General features: G+C 28.4%; 1 protein-coding gene across 21 annotated transcripts in view; it reads right to left on the bottom strand.

The window, feature by feature from the left end:
• shot (dystonin-like protein short stop) overlaps positions 1-13,628 on the bottom strand; it is a 97,399-nt gene extending 83,771 nt beyond the window's left edge. For 11 of the 21 annotated variants that reach the window (XM_035093782.1, XM_035093772.1, XM_035093778.1 and 8 more), the window contains exons 1-2: positions 12,757-13,628; positions 185-1,151 (exon numbers count right to left, since the gene is read on the bottom strand). In XM_035093782.1, the coding sequence (XP_034949673.1) occupies positions 185-305 (121 nt within the window). In that variant the 5' untranslated portion in view covers positions 306-1,151; positions 12,757-13,628. Of the gene's footprint in view, positions 1-184; positions 1,169-12,756 lie in introns of those variants that run through there. The other 10 variants (XM_035093788.1, XM_035093789.1, XM_035093790.1 and 7 more) reach the window with 4 other exon arrangements.
• Between the last annotated feature and the right edge of the window lie 4,812 nt (positions 13,629-18,440).

The following is an 18,440-nucleotide window of genomic DNA, read 5'->3' as shown; positions in this document are numbered from 1 at the left end:
ATTAAAACCAAAAAACAAAAAAGTTGTAACCATTTTTGCATCAGAATGAACCTACCGTGAGCTTCAATAAATTTAGCCCAACAGCCCCAATAAGCAAGTGAGCTATTGGGTCTAATGTCCTCATCATTAAGTTCTTCATTAAATACTTGAGTTGATTCAGAACAAGATTGAAGACCATTCTGACCTTTAAATTTGGAGAGTGATTCTTCATATCCATGCTGAGTTTTTTGTTCACGATGATGTTCAGCAACAGTATCAGCAGGATCGAAGCCAAGTCTTTCTTTGTAATAAGCCTGTGTCGACATTTTTTCCTTTGGCTCAACTACTTATAACACACTATTTCAAGTTTTTTTTTTTTGTTAAATATCCAATCAACTAACACTCACGACACATGACTCTCATTTCAGTGAGAGAGCACGTGGCACTTCTTTTTTTTTTCCTCTACATACACGCACTTGTTTTATCGTAGTGAAAACTCGTTGAAAACACGTTTAGGTTTTTAGCATATATATATATATATATATTAGCTGACACTCTGAAAAATTTCCGAATGTTATCCGGAAGTGATTTCCTCTTGTCGTTCGAAAATAAAGTTCGTTCGTTATTTCGTTGAGTTACTTTCTAAAGTAAATAAATTCAATCTGTAATCATGATGTATTTTTTTTTGTCAGTTAACTAAACTTCCTGCTATATATTTTATTATGATAATTATTAAAATAATAATATTTATCCCTCTCTCTCTCTTCTTCTTCGTTGATTCTAGTTAATGCATATTTAGTTATTATTTATTAGTCTCTTGGTTAAATGAAAAAAAAATTCTCAAGTCGCGGTTAGTAAAGTCATTAGGCGATATATGGCTATGCAGGGATTGCATCCGGTATATGTGTATTTTCTCAAACCGTTCACGATAAATCCCTGTCGGTGTGTGATTATGGCACTTTGAATTCTCAGTTGGCTTTGTACTTGATCAAGAAAAATAATAATAATAATAAACTTTCGTCATATTAGTCATTAATATAACAGGCTAATGACAATAAATATCCTATCTCTATTCAACTCTTCTTCACTTTGCATACATTTATAACCGCCACTAGTATGTTGAATCTTGCATTTCCTTCCACCTTTCTCGATGCAATTCTTCAAGACCATCACTGTTTAAAAAAAGAAACAAAATAAACTCAATAAAAAGCTAACCTTCAATTGGAGGATATACTTTCAGAGAACTTTGTCGAGAGTTTGCGATTGTAATGCTATAAATTAAAGTAAATGTTAAATGAATAAAAAGCATTTAGAAGCATTAAAAATGAAGCAGAAGAAGAACGAGGGATTGATATATTTAAAAGTCATCAGTATGATGTATTTAAAAAAGGAAGGAAAAACTATATGTTACATGACGGATACACTGACTAACCGCGTGACGAAATGACCGACTGACTAAGTGACTAGAGGCTGCTATCAGGAAGGAGTGTGGACACGAGACTGAAGACTGATTCAAGTAGCCAGGACGACCGGAACGTTGGTAGAGTCGATCGGAATCCCCGCATATGGTAATCGACGAACCGCGTGTAGGTGTAGTCCCCTGGACCCGCGCAGTACGTCCAATCCTAACCTGACGCACTTCCAGTTTCAACCAATCACAACTCGTCTTTCTCCAGGGACACGAGCTTGTTCAAGTTCTTAACAAATATTATATGCATACACCACCTTAACTTTCAAAGTAATTTGCTACGGAAATGGACAATTTTATCAAGTACCAGTGGCTTGAACAAAGAATATTACACAGTCAAGAGTTGTCTACTTTCGGCAAACACTCAAACACTACGTAATCGATACCACCTACACTTTCCTTCTTCTCACTTTCACCGAATCGTTTGAATTTTCTTGCTTAAATACTACACCACTATCTTACCTACAATACTATCACTCTAAATCTTTCACAATTTTTTATATCAATCATTTTTGGACTAGTGGGTTTTGTTTTTTTTGTTGGTTTCATTCCATTTGTTAAAGTGAGTAGGATTTTTTTTCTGGTGAAATGAAAAAGAATTAGGCAAGATTTTCATGTTAGCTTGGATGCTAAACAACTGACTAAAGGTCAGTTTTGATGGTGAGCAGGTTGAGTGGTAGCTTCCAAAGTTGTCCTAAAGAGGATCACAAACAGATGGACACAGGTAGGACAGGTATTTTCAATGATGGACCAATCCAAGTATCTCTCAACATACCAACGATTATCGGCAAAGAATTTGAAACGAAGTGTAGTGTACCTAACGGGACTTGTTAAACAGCACAGGTAATTCCGGGACTCCCTGGGTACAATAACCTGCTTCGTTTTCTTCCCAAAGGACTTGTGCCAACCAAACTTAACCGTTAGCAATCTTCATTACTCTTCAATTAGCTAAATCATCATCACAAACATGAGTTTAACAATTCAAGAATTATGCAGATTTTTTTTGTTCTACTTTCATGATAGAAATAATTATAATTATTGAAGTGACCTTGGGCAGAGATGATGGGAAATATAAATAATGTGAGATGAAAAATTGAATATGTTCTTTAATTATGTATGTCAAAAATGAAGAGTGTTGAAATTTCTTTAGAAAAATACCCTAGAGACTTCCTGAGGTCTATCTATAGACATGTGAAAAAATCATGCTATCTGGTTCTTGTACATCATGTAAACACGCAGAATGTTGTATTGCTTGTTAGTCATGTAATTTGAATTACAAATAATTCGATTTTTAAAAAATAATACATTTTTTCTCAATTTTAATTGAAGCCAAGAAATAATGATTTTTAAATAATTTTAATTAATTATGATAAATAATTATTAGAAGGAATTCTTTTTTTTTTTTAATTTAAAGTAATAAGAAGATTGTTGATATACTAATAATAAGTAATTATTTTTAATTGTTATCATCATGTGACTCTATACTTAGATAAATTTGAAGATATCAAATTCATTGTATTAAGATATTTTAAAAATTATAATTAAAGCAATAAAAACTTTAAGCTTCATTTATTAGGTGAAACCGAAATAATTTTTTTAACGAATTCAATATTTTACTTTTATTTAACAACAATTAATATTTAATTGCTATTAAATTTAATATTTTAATTTCTATTTCTGATTTAACATTTTAAAAACCAGGTTTTGTAATTAAATTCATTAAAATAAACATTCTTAAATTATTCATTATTTACTGTCAAATAATATCAAAAAATGAAGTTAAATAAATTTTTGTAAAATAATTTCACTTGATAATAGTAATTATCGTCACTATTATGTAATAAAGATAATTGTTTGTAAATAAATTTAAAAGCTTGAAGTTTACATTTTATTAATTATTAATTGATTTACCCATCTTAAGAATCGTATTCAATCGCCGCAATTATTACTGGCATTTAATAAAAACATATTTCCTTTAAAAAATTTAATCTAAATTGTTATAAAAATAAATTATTCCCAATAAACAATAAAAAAAATAGAACTGAATGTTTAAATAAAAATAGCAAAGATGTAAATATGTAATGTAATTCATCTATAAACGAAATAAACTTAATGAATAATAATCCGAATAATCATTCAATTAATTTTCCGAGGATTTAAATGTCTGTTTTACAAGTGTGGTGATTAAGATGCTGTGTTGATATATAAAATACGAAAAGCGATATAAGTACTGAAGATCTCACATATAATAAGAAAATCTTTCTTCTTTGCCTTAAAGCGAATATATAAGGAAAAAAGGCAAATGTTCGCTCTATCTGCGGTGTGCCAACGCATAATAATGCAATTACGCCGAAAGGGATATGGAGAATGATTGTTAGGTTTCTCCTCTGACAAACTGGATTACCATACTCCTCTCTTAGTAATGGACAGTAAACTCTTGGATCAGCACATAGGTCGAAGGCGTGCCCAAGGAATTCGCGTGCTCGCATTCACGTTTTTGCTGTTACACACTCCTGTATTGTCTTGACTACTTCAGTTTACTCCAGACAAAACAGAAATAAATCGTCTTGATCATGCGCAAAATTTTAAACTCCATTTTTCAAACTATTTTGATTCAAGAAAAATATTTTTTAAATAATTATGTTATTTTTAAATTTAAAATAATAATAAACAACAAAAACATGCATTAAATGATATTAATAAATTTCTTTAAAATTATTCAAGCAAATAATGTTTTATTGGATATTAATTTAAATTAATGCAATTAATTTAATTATTTTTTAAAGAAATCATTAAAAATACTAAATGTCTTATTTAATGAATTAAAAGGTAGTATTACCTTTTTTATATTACATAAATTTAAATTAATTGTTTATTAGAATTGATAAAATTCTAAAAAAAGAAATTATTTAATTGAGAAATATGTTTTAATTAAGTAGTGGAATACTTTATAGAAAAATTAAATTCCAATAAATCATTAATAAGTCAATGGCTAAGATTTCATAATGAATATAGACTCAAGTATTCAGCAATGTCAAGTAAATGATGACAAATTATTTGCCAATTAATAAATAAAAATAATATTATTAGATTTATATTTTAAAAATTAAAGACAATTATTTTATTCGTTTACTCAATAAACAGATCAATTTATGGTAAATTATTGTTAATTATTCTTGTTATTAAACAATAATTAAAATAAAACATAAATGACTAATGTCAATGAATTAAATAATTTCCATAGAAACAGCTGAAAATACACACAGCTGTCTTCCATATACAAAACACAATAACATCCACGTGCGTAAAGTTTACTGCCTTATTTCAACTTAAATTCCCTCACCCATTCCCTCTTCATTGTCTTTAACTCTTCGTTCTACCTTTTAGTTTATTCTTTCTCTACACATTACATATTTCTAAATGCATGAGTGCACGTGTAGGCGCGCAATGACTACTTCCAAGAACATAAATCTTGGCAGGAAGTGAGAATTTTTTTTTTGTTCAATATCTTCTACTGTGTATTAAACAAAAACAAAAACAAAAAAAAAAAGAAACTTGTGGAATTATTGAATCAATATGGTAAAACATGATGACGAAAGCAATGTTAAAATTTAAATGATAAAAAAACATGTTGAGAAGTCAGTGAATCGAGTACTGACCTGCCTCAACGCCGGTTGCATCAAGTTGAGGCGAATGGGCGTAAGAGGAATGTCCAACGTGCCTAGACGCCAGGCTATTTTCATCGACCCCTTCTTTTTATTCTTCTTACTCTTTTCTCTACATGTAAAAAGCAAGAACAAATCAAAAATACCACTAATAAATAGCACAGCCAATCCAAATGATTGGTTCCTTACCCTAAGTGTATATTTTTGGTTGTCAGACATATATTGTTGTCCTTGAACCGTATGAAGACCACAAACCTTCAGGTATCTAACGCAACACATAGATCACTAGTCTATGAAGAGTTATTTTGTGCAGAAAAAAAAAATAAAAATTGCCATACATTGCAAACTTCAAACGATGAAAACAAATTTTCAAGAAGACTTTAGTTGACTTTTTGGAGTACAATGACTTGTAGACAATCATAAATAAAGATGTAAAAGGAAAATAAATTCCATGACAAGAATAACATTTTATTTGTTTTGTCTCAACCATCAGGCTTAAATGATTTGTTTGAACAGACATTTTTTAATCAATCTTTAGAAAGAATTTTGAGTTTATCATTTGTAAGTTGGATTTAGAAGCATCTTTTAGCAACTTAATTTATTGTTGACAGTGAATATATTATTATTAAATGACTCAATTTAATATTTGTAGGTAGTAAATGATAAAAATATGTGTAGATATGATGAATAAAATTTGCAATTCTGACATCAACCTTCCTACAACTGTAATAAAAAATTCGCAAAACAAAAATAAATAACAATAAATTGGAAATGAAAGTATCAATTGTTACTGAATAAATTATTTTAAAAATATTTTCAAAAGTTGTGCATTTAATTATTAGGGTTCTACCCCAATTTTATGAAAAAAAAAAAAATGTTTTAATTATTAGCACATGTTGAGGATGTTGAAAATAGATAATCTAGATTGAGGGAAGATAGAAAAATCGATGAGAAATATTTTTTTTAAGTAATTGTAACACATTTCGTTAACTATATTATTATGTACCAATGATAAATTTTTTCGTATTATATTGTTAAAATTTAATAATTATTCAATGTTATTTCTTAATATTTGTAGTAGAAATATTTTTTAAAGAAACAATTTGACTTTTGACATATTTTCAAGCTATTAAAATGAATTATTTTTTTTTCTAAGAAATATCGAGTAGAGAAAGTAATAAAATAATTGACGAAAGACCCCAAAAAAAAAAAAGCCTTATGAAATATAATCAATAAAAATTCCTAGATATTTTGATTGCTGATCTCATAAGTATCCATGTTATGTCTATATATGACAAGCATCAGAGATAATTTAGTTTTTATTACAAAGAGACAACATCAGGACCAGGAATGAAATAAGAAAATTCCTTCTACTTGGTGATACAATACCTTTAGCCCTGCCCAGACTGGTTCACCTACGCGATACTTGTTGAAAGTGACGAGCGGACGATCCTACTGGCGATAAATTGAGTCTACAAGTGCTCAAGAAGAGCTTGGTATTCTCAGGGGGCTCAGACTACAACGATAAGAAGCTAAAGGTATGAAATAACAACGACTTCGTTATATATATCCAATAGTTGATGGAATAAAAAAAAAAATAAGCTTTAATTTCCCCTGTATATTATTTTTACTTTCCATATCGATCTCTCGTCATATTATAGCATAAGGTGACCGTGAACTTGAACATTATTTATTCACGCATACTTATAAATATGCCACCTCAGCTAGAAGCTACTACTGCTCCGTGTTATAAACACAGTTTTTTATGAATTATTTATTATAATTTTTAATGTTGACCTTGAAATTACTATAATTTATCAAAAATTTGACATGAGAAGAGAACATTGAACTAGAACTCTAGTCAATTTCTTTTTTTCTAGTAATTTTCAGTTTTGACTGTTATTTTTGGTATTCATTAACTCTCTTCTCGTAGGTCAATAACTCTAACAGTTATTTTTATTGAGTAAAAAAATGCTAGAAAAATTTTTCTTTTAAAACTTGGAGGAGTAAGAATTTTTCTAGAATTAAAAAAAATTTTTTTCAATCCTAAAATTGGTTTATTTAAATAATTATATTGTTGATTATTATTTATTTATTTATTTAATTATTTTTTTTAAATAAATTATTAATGATAAATATAAAATAATTTTTTTTTTAGAAATTCTTGAAGGCAGTAAAAAAAATTATTTATTTTTATTTTTAGCACAGTTATTAGCAAGCTACAGCGAAGATAAGATTCCCACGAGTAATAAGCTCATCAACATAACCATCAGTTCATTTGAAGTGTAAAAAGATAGTGATCGTTTATAAGAGTGTTGGAAGAATAGAAATATTGATTAGTTGATAGATTGAAAATATACTTGAAGTAATTCGTCGATGTCGGGAGATATTTGATGACAATAGAGAATATAATAATTAAATGCGTAGTAAATATAACGTCAATAACTACACTATCATACTATTGTTCATTCAAATATTTTTTTTCATTTCTATACTAAAGAAAAATATTGAATAATAATTATCTTTATAATTGAATACTCTAGAGTATATAATAAAATTTCTGTTTTTAGAAAAAAAAAAAATAATGTAATATTTTATCCACGTAATAAAAATTTCTTATTCTAAACAGTAAAAATTTGTCTTCAAAATAATAATTTTTATTCTCCCAAGAGATATTTTTTATTCCAAATTCTGGATTATTTAAAAATAATTTAAGTTAAAAATTTCTCTCAGTGCAAGCACATGCCATACTTTACGATATCCCTAGTGTCCTTTGGTGTACTCAAACATAAATATAATAAAGACGAAAATGAAAGATGTCACAGTGAAATGTCGATTGCGTGAATCAAGATATAAGAAGTTGAATACATACTCCCCACGCACTTAAGGAAATATCATGATCGCGGGATCGTGAGTTCGATGAGAGTTCGCGTGGGTGGTAAAGAAACGATCATATGTTGGTCGAAAGAACGCCGCAAAAAAGAATCTAGAGTAAATAAATACCCAAGGATATACGTCGTATGAGTTCTCGGAAATCATAAATACTTGTTCTTAAGCTACCTACATGGTAGATTGGTCGTTTTTTTTTCTCTCTATTCTAGGGTAAACCTACTATGTGTACTCTATACTAGTCTCAATGTATCCAATAACGCCAGGTACGGTGTCTCCCTCGCCAACAAATTAAATACGTCGCATTACCACGTCATTACTAAACCAAAACCGGGGCAAAGAATACGCCGATCAGATACCAAATTAAGAAACACAACCAAAGACCGGTTAGTCTTTTTCATTTGCGCAATTTACGTGAAGCGGCTTTCTTTTTGCCGCCCCCGGGCGCACGGATTTCGTCTGTCAACTAGTAATTTACCCGTTGAGTGTAATAAAAATTGACATTTTATTCATCTCGACCGTTTTTTTTTTTTCTTTTTGTACTTATTAAATTGATGATGACTTTGGTGACTCATGTGTTGACTCAGCTGGATTGTAAAAAATAATTACTACTTTATATTTTACATTTTTTGGGCCAATATTATCGCTCAAATGACATCCCGAATTGATGAGTAATTAATAACATGACATTTAGTGAGACATATAGGTTTATAAAATATTTAATAAAAAAAAACCGATACAGCCCATTACTCATTTAATGAATCGATTAATCAAAGTGCTTAAGATATTGTACTGTGTGTATTTGTACGTGTGCTCAAATGTTGACGAATTTAATATCTTATGCTAATATTTACTGGTATTATGTTACTATTAAATTTGTACTTTTTCAGAAAATTATCACAATTGATAGTTGTTTAAAAATAATTCTTATTCAGCATTAATAAATAATTTTTATCATAGATTTACTAACGTAATTATTTAATTCAACTTTACTCCAATAATTATTAAATAGATTAAATTTTTTTTATAGTCTAGAAAAATTTTTAAACCAATTCAATATTAAAAAATATTATTACATTCAATTTTTTCAACATAAATTTTAAAAAATATTTACAATTGTAATTGTTATTTATAATATGAAATTTAATCCAATAATAAATTAGTTAAAAAATTAGAGGAAAGGAGGGTGAAGTGGGATATTAATAAATTAATTAATATTAACATATTCCAATCAAGTCAGGACTTCAAAAATTCACAAATAAAAATTGTTTCAAATTTTTTAAGCTCATTTTAATAATTAAATCAATTATTCTAAGTGTTTTACTTCACCCTAAAGTTCCACTCTACCCTCTTTTGCCCTACTTTAAATTTTTCCCAGGGAGAAAAAAAGCAGAAGTTTAATGTCGAAAAAACTTAAGTAAATAAATAATAATTATTAATTTATTAAAATAAACTCATCGCACTTTTTGGATTTTTTTTTTATCAATTTTTTTATTATTATTCATTATTAATTATTACCATTTATTTTTAAGATTTTATTATTTACTATTATTAATTAACTTTTGAATTCATATAACCATTAAAATTAATTGATATTTGTTTATTAATTTATTAATATACGTTTGTACCCTGCGTTCTATTTTACCTTTTCTTCCACTATGTTTAAAAGCTAAATAAATAAAAACATTATAAAAATGCTAGAATGCAAAAATTGATGTTTAAAATATTCATCAGACCGTCAACGATCTTTTCCGCAAATGAGTGAATAAAAACGATAAGGCTGTATCTCACAATCATACGAGTTATATGGACGTGAAGGAAGGTGGAAAGGAAAGTCATCCATCAACGGATCACGGCTCACGGCGTTTGCGAATCGACGGATACAAATCGAAGAGGACATTTACCGTTTCACTGACGTATCAATTGTCCTAACTGTTAAACGTCACAATCGGGAAAGCAAGGAACAGGGTAGGGCAAAATAACGACGACAATGACTGTGCAACTTACGCGCATTACACGCGTATTTCACCAGAAGGACGTAAAGTGTATAATAAAATTTACGATCTCGTTTCGCGACGGCGACGACGCATTTATCCAGGAAATTCAACGGAGGCCCTATTTGCGATGCTACAGCGATTAATCACTCGTCGTAATCTAGGGAAGAGAAATCGGTAGGCAAAGAAAAACGAAGAGAAGTAGACAGACGTGGAATTAATTCATTCTATTCTGCACTTGGGACGATTAAACGAGTTCAAGTTTTCTTTTCATTGAACTTGAAACATCGTAATGAGCTGATAAATTTGTTTTATCAAACGTGAAAATGGTCTTTAACGAATGAATTTCATCAAATAAATCAGAAAAGATTTTTTGTTTTTTTTAAATTGCATTTAGCAAATTTTTTGAATATATATATCGATAAAATAAATTATATTTTAATAACGGGTTGTTATTTTAGTCTTAATTTTTTTAACTATCTGTATGCAGATAGTTAAAATGTATATTGATAATATATTATATAGTTTTATAAAAGTGACTAGTATCTAATTTAATTATAATAAGTATAATTTTTTCTCCTAAATATTTTTTAATTTAAATAAATATATTTTTTATTTACATGGAAAAAGTGTATTGTTTAAAATATATTTTATTTTAGAAATATATTAAAATAATATTATTCGGCCAAATTGTGTATAATCGAATATATAGAAATATAATCAAATATATTCATGTGGTCAATCAGGTAATTATATATTTTTTTTCACATCTAATTATACAAGATTTGACTAAATAGTTATATTTTAATATATTTTTTTTCATATGGACACAGAAAAATTTATTGTAGAAATTACCATAAATTTGATGGTAATTTGGTGACACTGCAGCCTGATAATAAACATTACTATACTGCATAGTAAACTTTCTAATTATTGATAGATACATTACTATGCATTATAGTAATTTTTATCAACAAGCTGTAGTGTCACCAAATTACCATCAAATTAAAATCATTTTTACAATAAACTTTTCTCCAAAACAATAAACAATGAATATTTATTCAATTTGTTTCAAAAGAAAAATTATTTTTATTAACAAAAAGAATCAAAACTAAATTAAATTACATTTAAATACCCTAGTATCTTTTTTAAAAAATTAATTACTCAGGAAAGCTTTATATTTTTCCAATTTTCAGATAAATAATCAAATAAATATTATAAAAAAAGTCTAATCAAGGCTTCAATTAAGAAAAGAATTATATTTATTAATTTTAAATATTTCCTATGATAAATCAAATTTTATTGTCAGCTAACCATATTATTACTTCTACATTAAAAAAAAAAATTATTTATGCACTTTTGTACTTGTAATTAGCATTTGCAATAATCACTTTTTGTGTTTATGTGTAGGAAGAAATTTCCTCAACACGATGAGAATAATTAAAAGAAAATTAAAGTCAATAATCAAAATTATGAATTAAAGCATATATTAATGACTTTAATCGTCATAATAATATCTGATTAAATGATCTAATCCACCATGAACTGATCTATTGAGTGATTGGAAGGAAAGTAGATCATTCTATCCCAAGAGAAGAATTTATTCCACGTCGTTAATTATCTACACTTAGAGTCAAAAGTAGAAAGTAAAACTCAATGTTTTTTATTTCATCTTTTCTAAAACATCTCAGTTATAATTCAATTATTTAATAACAGTACTGCATTCTATTACTTAATTAATTAATTAATCAACATTCTTTTTACTTCATTCTATTTATAAAAAAAAAATTTCTTTTAATATCACTAATTCCAATCCAATGTAATGAAAATATTATTCATTAATTAAACTTTTTTTTTTCCTATAATAATTATGATGGTTTTATAAAAATAAAATTGATTGAAAGACTGACACATAATTGACAATTAATCCTTGATAATTTTTATTCAACCTTTATAAATAACCATGAGTCCTCAAAATAAATGTCAACAAATATCAGGAAGAGGAATAAAATAACATCACTATGTTTCATCAATAAAAAGAAAGGGAAAAAAATGGGTAACGATTGCTAAGTTTAAGTGTTTCAAGGCAATCATACATTCGCGATAATGAATTCCTCGTGTCAAGGACACTTAGGGATCCTATTTCTCTTTCTTACTTTCACACATATATAGTTCAACATGTCTATTTAATACATGAATGAATATATCCCAACTAATCCAAGACAACTTTATTGCTCGTTAGCTTTTTAGGAATCACTATACTGTTTTCATGCAAGAGCCTTTTGCCTGTGGTTGATGGTCACAAACTTGAAGCTTAATTGGAGGAGACATGAAAAGATGAGAAAAAGTCCTACATAATGTTGAAGAGAAAGCAACTGAGCTTAATAACGATGGGTTTAAGAAGACCTTCTTATTTCGACGAAGAGATCTACTGAAATAGAGAGACTGATGATTAAAAAAAATAAAATACCCAAGTGTTGCTGAAAAAATACTTATGTCAATGTGCTAGGAAGTGGTTTAATTGCTTATCCATGTAATCAATTAACAATTTTTTTATTTCAGGACTTAAAAATTCCGTATACTCAATTAGTATCAACATGACGAGAAATAATTAGAAAAATACTGGAGAAAATGAAGCAATAAAATTATTAATAAAATTCCACGAATAGAAAAGTGGTGACGCAAACTCTTGACAAATTGAATAAAAGTTCTCTGAATATTAAAAAAAAATAGAAAATAAGGAAGAATTCCTTGGTGATACCTTTTTTTTTTATTCTTATTAAATTAACTTAATTTCTTCCAAATGACACACAGGTGCGTGGAGGTTTGAAGAAAGGGAGAACACAGTCGGCGATTATTTAGTGTGCAGCCGGCAAAAGGGAGTTATATATACACATAAACGATATAAATCCAGAATAAGAAAGCCCTTGGATTGTTGCACTGGTGACCAGGTAAAATACTCAGGTAAGCAGAATCTTTCTCTTTCTTGTTCTCTCACCGGTCTCGAGAGCAGCTCAAAACAAAACACGAAGGCCAAGTCGAGTGAGTCACGCGGACGATCGAACTGTCAGACACGCCCCCGTTTTGCAAAGTTGTTTCATGCAACCCTGCACGCAGAATTAAATAATTCCTTAGTCTTGGTAGAGATATTTACTCCACTTTGATGCTTCAATAACTTATCATCACACCGTAAGTTTAGTGTGATCAAGGGGTTTTAAAGAGATAAGGCGAGAGTCACTGACACCCGCGTGAGAACGACGACCACGTTGTCAGAGAATCACGAGGTGGATGAACGTGTTGAGAATATCAGAGAGAGAGAAAGTTATTTCTCTTCTTCGTCAGCCGCCAGGTATTTTCATCACACTGGCGAAAGAGCCACGAGGCGCGTCACTGATTTTATGCAAGAGTACACTACTCTTCCAATAACACGAATGTGTAACATATAATTGTTGCTTCTCACACGTGGTTAAATGTCAGTTTAAATAAACGAATAATGATTTTGATTGAACGCACGTCAATAGACATCCCGCAAGAACTTGGAAATTACTGTTCCCGGGGCAAGAAACACGCATATGGCGAGGACGCGGTGTCGCTCCGCCGTGTAGACCACGTCGCCCCGCCGCAGACTGCGGCCGCCTGGACAACTGCCGCCCACCCAGCCGGCTCTCCTCGAGGTCCCGTGCTACTCAGACCCGTAGGCGCAACGAAGACCGATAGAGCCACACGAGAATCAACGACAACGATAACCCCACCAAGACGACCAACAACCGAACCCAGCCGAAGTTGATGTGTATTGCTGCTGGTGCTGCTGGTGCTGCTGCTGTTGCCTTTACTCACTTCTGTCAAGGCGCCGTGCGCCCCGAATCGCTCATTTTTTTTGTTAACTCCTTTCAATTTCTTTCCATTTCTAACATCATCAAAATTCTATTCTCTATTGTGACTGGAAGATGAAAGATGTTTTTAGAAAAGAGAGATTTTAATGAAGAATTATTTTTTGAATACATGCTTTGATGAATGCTTAGAAAAACTTTGGTTATTGATTGGGAGAAAATGGAAATTGGATTTATATTGAGTCTTTAATTTAGAGAGAGATTAATTTGATTGAGAGCTAGTGAAAGACTGGTGATTATATTAAATTCTCGTCTAACATCTTAGGTAATAAAAAAAATGTTTTTTTTTTTTATTTTTCTAACTTGGAGAATAGGTGAAATGTTTTGTGTTGGAGTAGTATGAGTATTGAGTTTTGTATTGTTTGTTTATTTTAAAACTTTCAAAAATATTTTCTTTTTAATAAAAATATTATTAGTGAAAATTAAATGCTCACAATATTATTTTATTGATTCGAAATGACATTATTTATAGCAAAAAAAAAAATATTATTCAACGTTATTAGAATTTATAATATTAAAATAATTTAGAGGCTCAGATTTATTTTTTTAATGATTAAATTATAAAAAATGCAAAGTAAATTTTAATAATAGAAAGGTTATTATTGTTAAAGCTATATATCAGCTTCTTTATTATAAGTAATAATATATTTTTTAAACACGAAAAAAATAATAACTACTGTTCCAAATAAAAAATGTCTGATAAAAAATAAAAACTTGATCAAATGCAATCACATGAAAAGGATTATCTATCGAATTACGCCGTATTTTTTTTTAATAACAAAAGCAATTAAAACAAAAAATAAGCATCGTATTCAAAAATATACAAAATAAATACAATACAAGAATTGTTAGTTATTAGAGTTGCATTACTTTCATTGATGGATAATTGAAATTTAAATTATTCATTGTTTATAAATAACACATTGTTATTTATAATATTCAATAAAAAATAACTAAATCATGAAAATAAAAAATTTTTATACTTCAGGACTTCTTTAGAAAATATAAAATAAAAATTATTGAGGATAATAATCAAGAAATTTTTTATAATTTTTATCATAACATTTTACTTTCAATTATTTTCAATAAAGTACACCAATAAAATCTTCCTCAAATGTGTTACAACAATTCATTTTTTAATAACCCAATAAAAGGAACAAAATACACTCACATATTTAAGAAGAAAGTTAATCAATTTTTGGAAAAGATTTAAATTTAATTTAAATTTTGTAAAAGATTGTAAAAATTCATTTAAAAAAAAAAATTCTAGAGTTTATCTCAAAATGATACCAACCGCGGAAAATGAACTTTCAATAAACAATCTCATGTTATGTTATAATGTTATACAGTTAAGTAAATGCTAATTCGAAAAGAGGAAAGGGGGATTATTAAGTGCAGTATATTATAAGGAAGTTGCGTGTTACGAATTGGATTTGACACGGAGCAATATAGATTATGAATGACATTACACTGTGTGTATATTAACTTATACCGTTATGATGTCGCAAGTAAATTATCTCATGCGTGCATACCAAAAATACAAGACATGCGTGCATGCGTTTATCAACTAACTATACGCGGCTTATTGCACCGACGTGTTTTGTCTTCGTCGGTTTTGCTATAGGGCAGATATTAAATTAACAGGTAAAACGAGTCACGAGGAATGCGTTTGGGTATGAACATAAGCCGCCCATGGCAAACCTTTTTTCCCAGATTATCGACTCCAAACTTACGCATTCGATTTCGTCAATTATTTAACATCAATTCCATAAATCTTAAGATTTTTACATAATACTTCTTTTTATTACATTTTCTTCCTTTTTAATTACTTCAATAACTCGGTTCAATTAACATAATGACTAAATTTTGTGGTCAATGAAGCAATTAAATAGTTTTTTTTTTTTTTTAATTTTCACCTATTTTATCAAGGTCTCTACTAATCCTTCAACCAATTAATTAATTATCCAAACCCTAGAGTTTTCATAATTATTTAAAAAAATTAATTATTATTATTATTAAGCTCATTTAAATTGACAGTGAAAAATGTAAATATTTTGTAAAAATAAAATATTAAAATTTTTTTATTCGAAATGTAATTATGTACATTGCAGGGATTTTGATGAATCTAATTACTCCAAGTCGTAAAGATTTAATAACTTGTCATTGAATTCAATTTATTAAGATAATAATTATTCTTTAATAGTAATTATCATTACCACAGATATTTAAATTTTAAAATAAATGTATTTTTAATGTAAAATTTGTTATTATAAATCAAAGATTTTTTTTTTTTTAAAGATTTTTTAATTATAAATAAAAATAAATCTTTAATTTGACATTTTATCGTTAAGATGTTTATTTAAATGTTTCAAATTTAGAAAGGAATTGTAAATCATGCTTCAAGAATAACTTCAAACAGGATTTTTATCTACTTTAATAATAAAAATAAAATTAAAACAAAAATATTTTGAAAAAAAGGTTTTTTTTTTTAATTAATTAAAAATCATTAAAATATTAAAATACTTGCAATAATCGAAAGAAAAAATGTGCCTAAAAGCAAAAGTGCGCCAATTCAATGATTAATTGTTTATTTTTTTAACGAAAAATATAGAATATTATTTATTTATCTTTTTATACACATGAAATTAGTAAAAAATATATTTTTTAATTATTATTACTCACATTATTATGTATCTAATACATGAAACTGTCATTCTATGTAACATAAAATAATAATTGAAAAATCATAATGCAATTAAAAACCTAAGACCTATAAATCATGATGCAATTAAAAAGTTCTTAAAATAATTTTATTCACTTCATTGATCACAATTTTTTTTTTACAACACATCAAGCCTAAAAAGAAAAAAAAAGTTGTGGTTTTAGACTCGATAGTTTAACATTACATGTCTACATCCGGTTAGTAAGACATTACGAAATCTCGAGCGAACATACTCGAAGTGATAATAGCAATAGTTAAGTTGTACTCATACATGAAAAAAGACTCTTTGTCTCCATGAACGACATCTATAAGCTCAAGAATCATAAAATGACTCAAATAAAAAGACCAAGACGACATGAAGGAGTATAACATGGTGTTCTTGGAAAAGCCATTCAAATTCTTGCCGACAAGGCGGTGACGATGTGTCATCATAAAAGCTGAAGAGGTAACGAGTTTAAATAGAAAATACAAAAAGCTAGATTACAAGTAAAGAGGAAGCTATAATAATATTTGTATACCAACATTATTCAAGATAATTCAAATGAATCTTTATTAATCATACATCTAGAGCATGTGTCATATAAAAGACACGTCAATCAGAGATTTAATATAATTATAATAATAAAACATCTGTAACTGAACAAGGATATAATGTGGACCAAAAAGTTAATGGACTAGACGGTGAGCATCAATTTTACCAAGCAAGATAAGACGACAAGATGAAACAAAAAAAAAAAATATCCAATCCAGGAAATGAATGGCATAATTATAAATATTAGGTGGAATTGGTAGCCTGGATGTTATCCAAAGGACACTGTCGATATGCCAATCCATTCACTCTTTCTCTTTTTTCCTACTCAACTTGTCAACTATGCCAAGAAATATATTCACATTTTAACGTGCTTAAAAAACACTATCAGAAGAAGATTATAATACAAATTGATGTTTATAATATATTTCAAGAAAAAGAAGTCTATTTTTGGTTGAAAAAATTTTTACCAGGAATAAATTAATTTGTTGAATAAAGGTCATACAATAATTATAGCTCAGCAATCAGAACCTTCAGCTGATGGAATTTATGTGATGAATTTAGTTAATATCTTTCCTAGTAAAAATAATAATGAGATTAATAAACTGTGCAATTTTTTTTTTGTATCATTGATTCTTGTCAAACTACTTGAATTTATGTCTACATAAGGATGAAATTTATCAAATTCACGACTCGTTGGCCTCGGATTTCTTCGAAAAATATTTTTAAAAAATTCAACAATGAGAAAAAAAAATGACAGTAAAAAAATTCTTCAATAATGTTTATATATTTTTTTTTTATTTTTTATAAACGTCTACTGTTGATGATGTAGTTCAAAGAGAAGCATAAAAATTAAAAATACAAGCTAAGCTTTTTTAATGGACATGTTATAAAAATAAAACTGATAAACAAAAAATTTATAATCATGTCATGTGTGTGTAAAGTTGACTGAGTTTTATAAACAAAATCTTTTATCTGAAAAATTTTTTTTATAACCATGGTATTGAGATCGATTAAAATGCAACATGAAACGATTTGCACGTCAGCAACAGAACAAGCAGACACTCAAGGCGCCACTTTACTTCCAAGAAGTTGGACAGTACAAGATATTTAAGAATTTAAGATTAATCGTGGCAATCGAAGTGGCAGTTCTCTGACAAACGAGTGTCGGTTGTCCTTCTTGGCTTTCTCGCCTTGTTGCAGTTTACATGCAGTATATCAAAGATTGCCAGAGGGTTAATGGACCCTTTACACTGCCAAGTGTATCTGCATTCATTTCTTATGAGTGTTTTCTCGCTAATATC

Source organism: Chelonus insularis, unplaced genomic scaffold (assembly GCF_013357705.1).
Source record: "Chelonus insularis isolate UGA/USDA-ARS -01 unplaced genomic scaffold, ASM1335770v1 scaffold_277_pilon, whole genome shotgun sequence".
NCBI classification, from domain to species: Eukaryota; Metazoa; Arthropoda; class Insecta; order Hymenoptera; family Braconidae; genus Chelonus; species Chelonus insularis.
This window is presented reverse-complemented; position numbering and strand designations above follow the sequence as displayed.